Raw genomic sequence first — 14,276 nt, forward strand, 5'->3', positions numbered from 1 at the left:
AACCTTGATTTTTTCAGCACTCGTCATTGTTAAATGTATGACTCGTGCTGAAAAAATCTTCTTTTTGCATTATCTGGGTCATTTACTGCATACTTATTTTAATTTTCACGAAACCTTCAGCTTACCTGTATTTTTTAATTCCATCAATTTGAAATTTCATCAGTTGAAAATTAACAATAATGGTTTTTATTTGAAATCGCAGGTTATTTCCATATCCGTCTACTATTTAAATCACTTTTTGTTTTTTTATTCTCCTTAGATAGATAAGTCATTAAAAAAAAAAACATTTGCAGCCTGTATTTTTTCGAAAATTTAATTTGAAACGCCATTTATCACCAATTTCTAGATAAATTGATAAAATACTGCAACCCTTGTTTTAGCTATAATTGAAAGTTTTGCAAATTGGGTTTATTCTTTGAAACAGATTTATTGCTAAAAGATTCAAAATACTTACTGGAACCGACATATTTGAGGTCGCGTACGTGTACTTTGTACACAGTTTGTAAGGGCACTTGTAAGAAAGGCGAAAACACGCGACTTCCCGAAGGTTAAAGAATCAATAAATTGATGATAATTTGATATTGAAATTAGACATTTTGCTCAGAAATGAAGGTGAATATTTTTGAGGTTGTTTTGTTATCAGACTTAACCCTTTACAACCCAACCCCGCGTTAAGACGGGCTTCGATTTAGAAAAAAATCGCCAAAAATCAATTTTATAATTAATTTTTGACCGTTAAAAATCATTGGAAAGAAGAACTGTTTGAAATTTCGGAAAATTTATGGGTTGGAAGTTTTACTTGTTTAATGTGACTTTGCCAATGTTCTTAAAAAAATATATTTTTAGGGGTCAACTTTGGCTGTGTTTTTTACTAACATTTCCTATATTTTGAGTAAAAAGAAGTATGCAGTGATTATTGTGGTGTCCCAGACTATGCTTCTTCGCATATTTTTACAATAATGGTGCCACTTAATTTACTGTAAAAACACGAAAAACATAGATAGGCAAAATGTAATGATAGGAGGTGGTAGAATAGGCCAAATAAAAATAAAAACATAAACCTAACAAGATAAATGCAAATTAAAATACTTAAAATAAAACAAGGAAAACATAAAACAAGTGAAGTAAAGTTTTTTGTAGAACAATAGTTGCTCAAAATGACATCCTCGACACGGTAAAATTAAAAAATTTCGAAAAAAAAATTTGGACAGTAGAGGGTTAACAGAAAGCCTTGGAAAAATCTCATTTCGGATAAGGCGTCATCCATAAAGTATGTCACGATCTAGGGGGGGAGGGGGGGGGGGGTCTGAGCAAGTGTGACATTGCGTGTTATAAGTATAGGAAAAGCGTGACAAAGGGGGGGAGGGGGGGGGGTAAATTTTGGCTGATTTAAGCGTGACGTACTTTATGGATGAAGCCTAATCGAGTTGAGAATTTTTAAATCCAACAATAGCGGCCAAAATAGAGGTGATGAAATATTGAGAAATGCATTTGGTAATTTAATAGGCATCAATTATTAAAATTTGGCTAAAATGGGGTTTCAGAACTCGAATCTGATGTTAAAAACTAAGAAAATAAAAATTACGATTTTTTTTTGTTCATGATTCGATACCAAAATTTTGGATAATCGAGTCTGGACTGTTTTTGCTTTCAACTATCCTGTTAAAACATTTTTTGTGTGATTTGCAGCTCAAAGTCAATCAAATCGTGTTTGTGGCAAAAGCGCATAGCCAAGACGTGCGGTCGGTCGATCGGTTGTGGCGATCCATTTTGGTGTGGCCTCCTTGCCCTGGCCTTTTGGAATCGGTTTTTGAGCAGCCTCGAAAATGTGTGCGTTGTTTGTGGGCTGCTTTGCGGTTGGCTTTTAGAGGAAGTTTCTTGGCATTGCTCGCGAAGCTTCAGACTGACTCATCGTCGATTAGCTCTGTAGAAAAACCTACTTATTAATGCTACTTTCAACACTTTATACCAATCCTAAGCGTTTGAACTCTGCCAAAATAACCTTGAAGCGTTTTAACAGACTATTTCTGATTGCGGGTTAGTTCTTCCTTCCTCCGCTCAGCTGTTTGATTTGCACGTCTAAGGTTGCAGCGCACCGTTCTCTGGTTGTGGCACTTGTGGTGAAGATGCTAAAGGTATGCCAACGGGGCCGTTATATGGCTTCTCCGCCGGCTTTTCGGGGAAACGACGACGGTTCGAAAATAAGAAAACCGTCGCACGGGCGAAGGTTTAATCCAGCTTTAGGTTGTAGAGCCCGGTATAATTTGGATAACAGGATCTACGGCTTCGGGTTAGTGCGGTGAAGTGTTGATGGGTACACGGGTCAGAGTGGAGAAATTGGCTGGAAATAGAAGACAGGACAAATCGACTGAGGCCAAACTTGGGCAAGTTGAACATGGAAATACAATTGCATTTAGAATTTTTTAACGACTAATTTGTCAGCTTAATTCCACGTCAGACCAGCAATACCTGTAATTTTTTTGTACAAACCATTAAAGGGTTATTTTTCTATACAAACCAGTAAACCCCTCTCAAGTTCTTCTATAGCTCTTCTAATTCGTTACCATTTCCATTTCCATTTGCAGAGTCTTCACCACCTAGTGGCTTCAGCTCGCTTGAGAGAACCCAACGGCCGATAAAGTACCGACTGTGAGTGATCCAGTCCTCCGATGTTTACTCAACGCGCTGCAGCAACTTCGCCGAAGTGGTACACAACTAAAGAAGTCGAGGCGAGGAAAATCGATTGTAGTGGCAAATAGCTGTACATGGAGTCGCTGGAGGTCGATAGAATTTCCCTTTTTTGAACAACCTTGATGGAAAGCCACATCGACATCGGCTCTTTGGTACCTTAAGCAGTGTTGCCAGCGTTCAAACTAAAAGAAAGAGATGAGGAAAAGTTGTGATTAATAAAAGGTGCACTTCCCATGGTTTTTCGAAGTGGTTCGAACTGTTCGAACCTAGAGGAGACACGGAGGGAAAGAGAAAGCCAATTTTGGAGCTTATTGTTGCCTGCCTGCTGAACACAAACCAAACCAACACTCAATCTCCGAAGGTCTCTCCACTCCATGTCTGTCTGTGTTGGCTTGTCATCATCGTCAGGTGTATTGAAAATCCGCGTTTTACAGTGTAGTACTTGCTTGCTTGTACAAGAAGGAAGCCAGCCGACTGTGCAAACAAGTCAACTTGAAATTAAGTTTACTTTGTACACTTTTTAGTGCCGTTTTTTAATCGAATTTATCATCATTACACCACGAGCGCGAGAGCGCTGAAAGGCTTTGGTTTGAACGAAGGCAAATGAGATAAGTGCAGGAAGATAAAAGTGAAATCCTGGGAATTTCGGCAAAACTTGCAGCGCCCAAATGAGCATTGATTAAAAAGTGAACAAAAAGCTTAAAAAAAAAACTAACAAAGAGGGAAACGTGAAAAATAATATACAGTAAGTAGGTATTGAAATTACCCAATCGAGCTCAAAGAGGAAAAATCAACAACAAGAAACTAATTAGAGCTCGAGACGGAAACAAGAGGAAGATCAAAGAAGAAACCAATTCAATTGTGAGTGTTGGTGAATTTGAAGAGCAGCCAGCACACAGAGAAATAGCTTCGACTCTCTATTGTTTGCCCAGTCTCTCTCTCTCTAATACAAGTCACGACGGGCCAAATGACAGTCGAAAAGTGGCAGTGAAAGGACGCGCCCGCGGATCAAGAAAAATCCGCTAATTAGAGAGTGAAATTATTACCTTTTTAGTGTGTGCAGATTTTGGTGGGAATATTCCGTGAACCCAGTGCAAGTTTTTCGTGTGCATGCGTGTGCGCACACGTCAATAGAGTGCTGAGCAGAGTTGCTGAGTGAGATCGGCACACGAATTGGATCTAATTTGGATGAAAATATGTCAAAGGTAAGTGGCGTTTGACGTGGCGCACGCAACTGTCGTTATTTATTGCGGCTTGACATGCGGAACGCTCTGCGCGAAACAGGTTGCCGTGTAATGTGGGCTGGAATTTGGCACTTGGGCTTTACTTCGGGTACATATTTGAAAGGAGGGCATTTAGAATCACTTTTGGAGGAATTTTTTTGAAGAGTAATTGGATTGAGTTTGATACAAAACACGAGTTTTTCAAGTTTTTTAATTATCAGTGGAATTAGAAGTGCAATCAACTGAAAACACTTTTAAATGCATTTTCCGGAATTGTTTATGTCATTTTTTGGCTTTGTCTTGCAAATTTAATTTTTAGTATTGTTGTTTGTCAGTTTTCAAACTCGAACATAAACAATATTTGCAACTATCTTTTTAGAATTTAGAAATATTAACGATATTGTTAATGCAGGTCAATGATCTACACTTTGTGTGTATCTTTTCCATGACCTAACAGTACATTTTGCGTCATTAGGAGACCATACAAGTCTACATACAAGATTGGTTGCTGTCCGCACAAAAAGGATGTAAAAATATGCAAAAATCTATCTCTTGAGAACGGATTTTCTGATCAAGTTGGTGTCTACGGCATAGTTGTAGATATTGCTTAGGACTTGTCAGAAAAAAATAATTACAATCTAAAAAAAACTTTTTCTTACTAAAGAAAGTTAAAGATTTTGCTTTTAGCTCGACGGAAATTTTCATTGGAAAATCTGCTAAAAATCATGAACGATCGATTTTTTATATGGCTTTGCACACAGAAGATTGGAATTGATCAAAATAACAATTTAAGAAAAATCTAATTTTTGGCCATGACAAAAAATGGCATCTTTTGAACTTTGAAAAGGTTGATCAAACTTGAGTTGTCAGTGTTGCCAATTTTTCGAAAATATATTTTTTATTGTGGAAAAAAGTCGAAACACTTTTTTAATTTTATGATTAGACGTAAAAAAAATCTATTATTTTAGGAGGACCATGTAGCCCAGTGGTAACGCTTCCGCCTCGTAAGCAGTAGATCGGGGTTCAAATCCCGGCTTGGACTAACACAACTGGTGATCTTTTCCCTTCTGGATTCGATTGCTTAGTAAAGGGAAGGTAGTGTATCGTCACAAACTGGACCTTATCAAGACACCTTAGGAAGGCAACCTATGGAATGGAATGTTAACATTAACCTCAACATGTTAACATTAAGTTGATTAATAATCTGTCACTGAATCCGATTTGTAAATGCCGGCCCCGATACTCTTCACGGGTGTTCCCCTCAGGAACAGGGAAAGATTTACTTTTTACCTTAACCATTTTAATTTTTTTTAAGGAATAATAATTTAAAATTACGACTCAATATGTGTCCACTTAAAATATCAGTTGAAGGTACGTTTTTCTTAAAATATTATAATCAGATAAATTTACTTATATTAGATATTAAAATCATATTTACTATATTTTGTGTTTTTGTATGATCAAATCCGTCACCTGCTGGCTGGCAATGAAATGATTGGAAAGTATAATATGCATTAGATTTGGCTAATGCTGATACAGTTTGTCTCAGTCTCGGGTATTAGGCGGTGACAGCCCTGTCATAAAATACTAATGTTTGTATGCTAAAAATTTTCTTCAGATGTGCCAGTGTGGTAAGATGAACCAAATGCCCTACCAGCCATAAAAATCAGTTCGAAATTAGTCAGGGAATGTCAACAAATGACGTTATTTCAAAATGTCCCATATTCTTCCGAGCTTCCTGAAGGAGTTGGGCACCCAACTGTTTTAGATTTTTGATAGTTTTCAACTAAGGAGGATTCGGGGCAACTTTTTTGGATTTGAACAATGTGAGAAAATACTCGAAAAAGTATCTAATATTTGTATTAAGATACCAACTGGTTTGCGAACCACTGACTCTATCTAGGTGCACTAACTCGACAATCGTTGCGGCTCGTTGTCATAGAGTGGCGGTGACGTATGGTATTTCAATTGCTTTTCTCGACATAGGAAAAAAAGAGACGATAAAATAAAAGAATGCTGTTTACACTCTCATTCACCATCATGTTCCGTATTACATACATCAACCGTGTATGATGATGATGATCATCACGGTTGATATCTCCACCTCCCGCCCCACATCAACTCACTCTAGATGCCACGACATAGAAAACTGCCTTGTTCAGCATAATTGCACTGTTATTAATTCACCCAGCAGACTGTGAGAGAATGAGCAGGAGCATACCATCCAGCGTGTATGATATAGTTCCGAATGCCATCTGTGGGGAATGGCAGTCTCGACCCGCTGGAGAAGAATAACTAGTTCAACTGGTCGGTCGTCCCCCACTGGGACTGGGACTATACTGTGTACACTGTCAAAAAAGTACTTAAAAATATTCTAGTATAATACGACTTTTGTCAAAATTAAAATAAAGTTGTTTGAAAATACAAATGGTTATAATCTTAATAATTTTAAAGACTCTTCATTTTATCCACATGTTTCGCGCAAATATGCACACTCTGAATTTCTGTAAAACAACAACAACACAACTACCCCGAGGCATACCTCCGTCGATAGACGTTACCGGAGGGGAAATGCTGGAAATGATGTAATAATTATTGCAACGAGAATTAGCTCAAGCAACTCTGAACTTGTTCATCACATACACATCACAACGACCTGCCATGTCGGACAGATAGCGCAGAGAGACGACCCATCTCGTAACAGCAGCGGAGGAGCTCGACCTGAAGTTAATCATACTGCACCACTAACTTTCTCCTGGCCGCTAACTTTTATCAGTTAGCAGAGCTTTTAAACAAGTCGTAAACGAGTTGATACCTTCTTACATATTTATCTTGCAGCAGTTCGTTGTACAGTATGGACGGTTGTGGCGGCGGCGATGCAGTTGCAGTATTAATCGTTCCGCTCCAAGAATTGAATCAATAGAGCAGTTGGACATCACGCAACTTTTGTGCACGTGTACTACTTCCTCGCTAATGGATTTTATGTCGACTGGCTGTAAACTGTGTCGTAATTCATTTTTGTGTTTCTTGGAGCGTGTAAAGTTGGACTGAAAATGAGCGCCTGAATGCTGTTCATTCTAGGTAAAATTTCGACGCATGTTGAAGGCAAAATTATTTAAACTTGATCATTTGAATCGAAATAATTCGATTCGATTTTTCTTCTATTTTTATAAACGTTCGGCATTATTTTCGTTATGTAACAAACGTACAGTTATATAAAAAGTACAATCCAGAATCTACTATCACATTTTTTAACTTTTAACATCAAATTAGAGCCTCATTTTATTAACATTTCATCCCCGCCATTTTGGCCGCCATCTTGGATTTAAAAATTCATGAATCAGTGAATCAGTTAGTTCTTTTTTTCATTTGTTGGGTAGGCCGTTTTGAGCTATCTTTGTTGACCAAACACATTACTTCTCATATTAAATGCTTTTTTTTCTAAATATTTTTTATATTTTTACAAGCATTTATCTTATTTTGTTTTTGTTTTTTCAGTTGTCACTTTTCACTTGTTTTCAGGTATGGAATAATCGCAAAAACAAAATTTTGCTTGCGAATTTTTTTCATCCGCAAAACACGCAAAAGAAAATCGCTCCCGAACTTCTTAAAGAAAATCAATCAGTTGCAGATTTTTTGTAAAACTCTTTGTTAGCACCACTTAAATCAATTGATTTCACTTTGTTTACACACATTACCCAACTACAAAAGGAGACCGGGGAATCCATGTTATGGTTCAATATGTCAAAAACAAGCAGCGGTGGAAGAATCATCATCAAAAGAAAGTCTTTGAAGCCTATCAAGAAAAAAACGGAAGGGAACATGGCTCTCCTCTCAGAAAGAAGAAGAAGTAGAAGGAATCTCAAAAAATCATCATCTTGATTATTCGGCGAAGCATTTATTCCACTACTACACTTGCAGGTGTAATGTCACACGTCCATAAATAACTCGTCACTGTTCGTAGAAGAAGAACGTTTGTAAACAAAACGAAATAAATCAATTTAAATGGTGCTGACAATGAAAATCACAAAAAATCTTCTGCTGATTGATTTTTTCAAAAAGTTCGAGAGCGATTTTCTGTAGCGGGTTTCGTCTCCTCTCTCTTTCGCGGTTGAAGAAAGTTCGCAAGCGAACAAGATTTTTTTTTGCGATTATTCCATCCCTGACATGGATGCATTAGGTTTTTAGTTGCAACAAATTGTGTTGAAAAATAGTTTAGATATAAGTTAAAAACGCAGCTACCCCAAAAATACACTCGTTTCAATACATTGGCAAAGAATGTATTTGTATTGAAATGTATTGTTTTGAATGTTTTGAAACAAGAAAAAAAACATACTCAAGATTTTCTAAAATATAAAACTTTTCCTTTCCAAAAACGGGTTTTATCGCGAATGTTAAGTTTGAAGCCCGTTGAAGATAGAAAATAGCCATACGAGTTAAAATGTTATAAATGATCTTTGTTCTAAGGGAAAGATTGGAGTTGTGATAGTGGCATACAAAGCATAAATATACAATTTTGCATCGAAATGATTTAATAGCGCATAAGTTAGAATTCCAGAGTTATTTTTTGATAAGGTCCAATAAGCTATATTGTCATTCATATGTTTATAGGACCTTTTCATAAAAAACTCTGGAATTGATTTTAAAAGGAGAATTCGCTAAACTTGGAACCTCTGCCTATCCATTTTTGCCAAAGCTCAGTATTTTCGCACTACACCCAACTCACTGCTCATAGATCCGAACTAGACGATGAATGGTCGGATTTGCCGTTGGAGACAACCTTACCCCTGTTGCCTTGGTGTGGGTGGGGATGGAAAACCTGATGCACCGCGTGCAGGGAAAAACTGGGTTATCCCCTCGAGATGCTCTGTTTTCTGCGCGCGAAAATCGAAACACGACGGCAAGGAAAAACTTTTGCTCGCCGGTGCAGTGGCGTGGGGGCTGCCAGGAAAAGACTTTTGATTGCAACAGCTGCAGGCTCTGCAGGCGGAGGAATTTGATGTGCCTTGCCGGCATCCGGAGAGCCATTTCGATAATGTTTCGCTATCTCTTGCTCCTTGGGATTGGGATCAACCGACGGGGGTGGTTGACGGTATTGCCAGTTGCATCTGGAATGTTTGCTGCGAATCGAATGCCTTCAGCCTTGTGGGGTGCTGCATTGTTGCAGTCGGAAAAGTTTCTAATGGAATCGAAATTCCCAAATGGCGGCGGAGGCTTGCGGGTGACGTCGGTTTGGTGGTTGTACTTGCTGTTCAATAAAGCATGAAATGGAATGGATTTATGGACTGGTATTTATTATGCATATGGTGCATTAGAATTTTGCTGCAGATGGAGTTTTGTTTTAAACTCAAATACCCTATCGGCGTCTTTGAGGGATACATGTTGTCACACGTGCACTTCGATTTGAATTGAGCTAAGGAAATTTTTGTGTACACATTTTAATGTTTCACCTGGTTGCCTTCATAGTCTCAAATCTCGATTTCTAATTTGAATCACTCATACTCCGAGCAATGTTGTCGCACGTGCATTTTGAGCCAAATTGACCATTTTGTGCAGCTCACAATGCCTCACCTTTTGACCTCCACAGATCCCCAAAATTCGATTTCAAAACGGAGATATTCAATAAAATTGAAAAAAACTTCGTGCATTTTTGTCACTTTTCATATGAAAGAAGTTTTAATCTTGACCCAGTCTGAAAATTGTTGTAAGGGCGCCAAACTGGCCAAAGGGATTTCAGGGCAGAACGCGTTTGACACACGTGCAAGCCCGACTATCGTAAACATTTGTAATTAGAACGCGGGACTCCAGCAACCAAATTCAACCAAACCTCAGGACAATGCACAGAATGGTCAACCAAACAAAACGCGTTTGTTATTGTTTACATTGCGTGCACTTGTTTTTGTTTATTCAAGGTCAAACATTAAAATGCGTTTTTCTCGGAACGTCAGAAAGCGACGTGCGACAATTCATTATGACACGGTCTGTGGATAGTTCATGGATATTTTAATGCTTGATTCGCCCATTTCTGCTTTACGGTAGTAATGGAAAAGTTAGCAAAACAATCTTGGAGCCATTTTCGGTCTCGAAACTTTTCCATAATTCCAAACCCCCTCTGTCATCCTTCTCGAAAGCAGTGACCTTCCGAGAAACGAGATCCATTTAAGCTAAAAATTAATTGCTCCTCATTGCCGGCGATTATCCGCGATTATTGTGTCCTCGCCCACGCCAACACGCGCCGCGTGGAAAAGCGCAGAAACGAGAAGCAATCGAATGCAAATGAAGCGTTTAATTTTAAATTTGACGTGCGTCTTCGCGTGCTTGGAAAAGTAGAAACAATTTCATTGAAAGAAGCGAAAAAACAACAAGTAAATTGAGCGGGGGCGCTGAACGCCGCATCCAATTAACTGTTTCATTCTAATTGTCTGACGGTTCATCTTGATGGCAGTGCTGCCAATGTGCCAATATTTGCGTGATTTATGCAAATTAATTGCCGCCGGGCTTGCAGTGTAGCGAGGGTGGCCTTAATTACCTGGCGGTGGGGTACACAGACAATCTGTTGGCACACGGTTGTTGATGATGTACGCGGTGGCGCCCTAAGTCAACAGATATTATGGAGAATAGGCTTTTAAGTGGCTTTTAAACTGCTATTAATAGGTGCGATCGCGGAACAGGTGTTTTGCAAGTTGTTTATGTTGGCAACATTTCATACATCAATAGTGTACTTTTCTCTCCGAATAGAGAGCATTGTGGTTCAAAGAGATTACAACAATCTCATCGAAACAAAATATCATCAAAGAGTAAACGATATTTTCATGAGTCTCTATGTTCTAATCGTTATATTGTTTTTGAGCATTCAGTTTACTTTCAGTTTCACGAAAGAGTCAACATTAGTGAAGTTTGTCACAAAATGTGTCAAAACCCTTGTGACATACCACGTCAAAAAACATCAAAATTTCAAAATCGCCGCAACGAGCAAACACTCATCAACCCATCAGAAACCGCTTCGCGGTGGGAAAATCGTTCAGAGAGCTGGCAAAAAGACACCATAACTACATGAAGGCAATCTCATTCCGTCGGTCACCGCGCCGAGAAAAACCTCCGTCATCTCGACGCTGTCGTGCTAACTTGTTGCACGTCGCTGTTTCGACGCTCCGAGAAAAACGCGTTTTAATGTTTGACCTTGAATAAACAAAAACGAGAGCACGCAACGTAAACAATAACAAACACGTTTTGTTTGGTTGAAAATTCTGTGCATTGTCCTGAAGTTTTGTTGAATTTGGTAGCTGGAGTCCCGAGTTATAATTATAAATGTTTACGATAGTCGGGCTTGTACGTGTGTCAAACGCGTACTGACCTGAAATCCCTTTGGCCAGTTGTCGCACTTACATCAATTTTCAAGGTGTGTCAAGATAGCACGACAAGATTGAAACTTCTTTCATATGAAAAGTGACAAAAATGCAAGGAGTTTTTTTTTTGTTTTTATTGAATATCTCAGGATTGAAATCAAATTTTGGAGATCTATGAAGATCAAAAGGTGAGGCATTGTGAGCTGCACAATTTGGCGTTTTTAACCTAAAATCTAAAATCCACGTATGACAAGTTAGCACGACAGCGACGATCTGCCATGGTGGTTACTCTTGACAAACATTATCTCAGCAGCAGTTTTTCTTGCGATTGTGCCACCCACTTTCTATGCGAAGGGGCACACAAATCGATCTCAACTCTCCGGGGCAATGATTGAGCAAAAAAAAAAACGCTCTTTCATGAGACTCCGATGCCAATGCAATGCTGTCGATAATGATGATTGGAGGTCTGCATGATCTACCCCGGGAGCCTTTTTGTACTGTTGGCTCTTGTTCTCTTTTAGTTGATGTGCTCAAACTACGCTCCGGAGAACGAATGAAGCTGTGTACAGATTGTGTTTTTTTTCTACGTCAAATCGATTCTCCAAAAAATAAATGGAGCGAAACGAACCGGGGTTCACCCGACGAACGGGAAAGGGTTAGCCGGGGGGAGGGGTCATAAATCGAGCGAGGGACAGGAAAATGGCTTGTTTTGGGATCAGATGGAGTGCTGGGGTGACCGGTCACTTTGCACTGCAGGGGAGCTGGCTTGAAGATGGGTTAAAATGGCTGAAGTTATTTTGTCAATTTCCGGGACTTGGTCTAGCGTAGATATTGCCAAGATATGAGTAAATAACCTTTTGCAGAAGAAGATATTAAACAAGTCTGTTTTGGGATTACTAAAAAAGAAGACATTTGATTTAAAATTGAACCTTATGATTTTTTTTCTCGTGGATTAAAAATACGATTGATGACTAACAATAAAACTAATGAACGTTCAACAATACGAAAAAAAAAATAAGAGGTAGTCTCGTTCAGTCTGCAGACAAATTTCGCTGTTACACGACCCGCGAAGCCACCTCGCCACAAACCAAACACCTGAATGATTGAGGAGGAAAAAAAACAGCTGAGCCGTCTGCTGACTATCACTTCAACACAGCAGCCTGAAAGCAGCCACAACAAACTCTAGAGGTGAAAGCTGAATCGATTCGCATTGTTAGCGCTGTCATTATACGTTCCGCTCCCCGCAATTGACGAGGAAAAACTCACGAGTTCTTGACGAGTCGATGAACCATCACGACCAGCACCTCCTCCACCGACCGATAATGGGTTTCGTAGGTTCGACATGGTATTTTGAAAGGCGTTTGTGCTGAACCCATGAATTGAACTTTATCGTTCGATATTTGTGAAAAGTTTCCGGAAATCCCAAAACGGACTAAGCCTCCGGTTTTTCCGAAACAACCACCACCATTCAGGACAAACAAGCGGGGATTGTGTTCGGTGTTGTTGGGCCGCCGCCGCCGCCACATGAACAAAACGTCCATCGGGCGTCATGGAACATCGATCCAAAGTGCGATTAATAACACATCCCCCTCTTCAGCTACCATGGCAGCCCCAATGCGAGGCGCCATCGACAAGTTCCCAAACACCTGCTAACCCTTGGCCGGTGGAAATTTAATAATCTTCAGCATTTTTATGAACCGCATTGATTCTAACCGGTTTCATTCTCTTGGTTTAGTGTTTTGCGACTTATACTGCGCTATTGAATTGTTTGAAGTTTCGATAAGTAGATCTGTCCGGATCCATCGCCCAAAAAAGTCTCCGAAAAGCTAAGGGTTATTTCCAAGGGTTCCGAGCAGCCACAACAAAAGCCCCAAACTGTTGTTGCCAACGCGATGATAGCCATCTCGTCCTTCTCGTGTCACTCCGAATAGGTCCCATCGACAGCCGCAGCGGGCAATCACGGTAAAATCGATGCTAACACACGGTAGGGACATGCTGGACTCTCTAATGCCGCCTTTATTCCCACTGACAGGGTGTCGGTGGGAAAATTCGTGCATTGTTGCAGGGAAAATCCGTTCCGGATGGAAAATGTCCCGACCGTTTGGTGTTGTTTGAAGTCGGTTTAGTGGAAGAGTGGTGATTCTATCAGCAGATGGTGTTTTGAGTTATTCGTTGGAGATAGATATAAAACGTGTATTGAAATTTAGAAATTTAATTATTCAAGAAAGATGCAAGCAAGCCAACGTATAAAAAAGCTCTAAATTATTGGAAAATACAGTTTCAAATGCATTATTTGTTTCTCCACAGCCACTTTACCAATTGTGACTCCTGGTCAGTGTTGTAATTGAGTGATAGAAAAAACTATCATTTGATGATTCCTGTATCAAAACATCATGGGGTATAGCGTCCGTCTCTAAAGCTTGTAAGCAATTCTCTGAGATTTCGATCATTCGATTTTTTTTGTATTTTTTAATCCGGCTGAAACTTTTTTGGTGCCTTCGGTATGTCCAAAGAAGCCATTTTGTGCCATGTCACAATAATTTTCCATACAAATTTGGCAGTTGTCCATTTAAAAGTGATATACGAAAATTAAAAAAATCTGTATCATTCGAAGGAATTTTTCGATCGATTTGATATCTTCGGCAAAGTTGTAGGTATGGATAAGGACTATACTGAAAAAAAATGATGCACGGCAAAAAAAATTTGGTGATTTTTAATTTCACTTTTGTCACTAAAACTTAATTTGCAAAAAAACACTATTTTTTTCATTTTCTGATATGTTTTAGGGGACATAAAATGCCAACTTTCTAGAATGGGCAAAAAATTTTCGACCGAGTTATAAATTTTTGAATCAATACTGATTTTTTCAAAAATTGCAGGCCAAGGATTGATACCTAAGAGCATGCAATGGCACTGACCTTGTTGCGTGCTCTTCGGTTGACGTCCACGTAAGGAACATCCTGGAAGGAGCGTAACTAACTACATCCGTAGTTCTGTTAGATCATCCGAATTATCT

The 14,276-nt window shown here is 39.1% G+C and overlaps 1 protein-coding gene across 1 annotated transcript in view; it reads left to right on the forward strand.

The window, feature by feature from the left end:
- Positions 1-3,749: 3,749 nt before the first annotated feature.
- Positions 3,750-14,276, forward strand: part of LOC120420085 (serine-rich adhesin for platelets) — a 228,836-nt gene continuing 218,309 nt past the window's right edge. Inside the window, exon 1 of the mRNA XM_039583018.2 lies at positions 3,750-3,896. Within this exon, the coding sequence (XP_039438952.1) occupies positions 3,888-3,896 (9 nt within the window). The 5' untranslated portion in view covers positions 3,750-3,887. The remainder of the gene's footprint in view (positions 3,897-14,276) is intronic.

Source organism: Culex pipiens, chromosome 2 (genome assembly GCF_016801865.2).
Source record: "Culex pipiens pallens isolate TS chromosome 2, TS_CPP_V2, whole genome shotgun sequence".
NCBI lineage: Eukaryota > Metazoa > Arthropoda > Insecta > Diptera > Culicidae > Culex > Culex pipiens.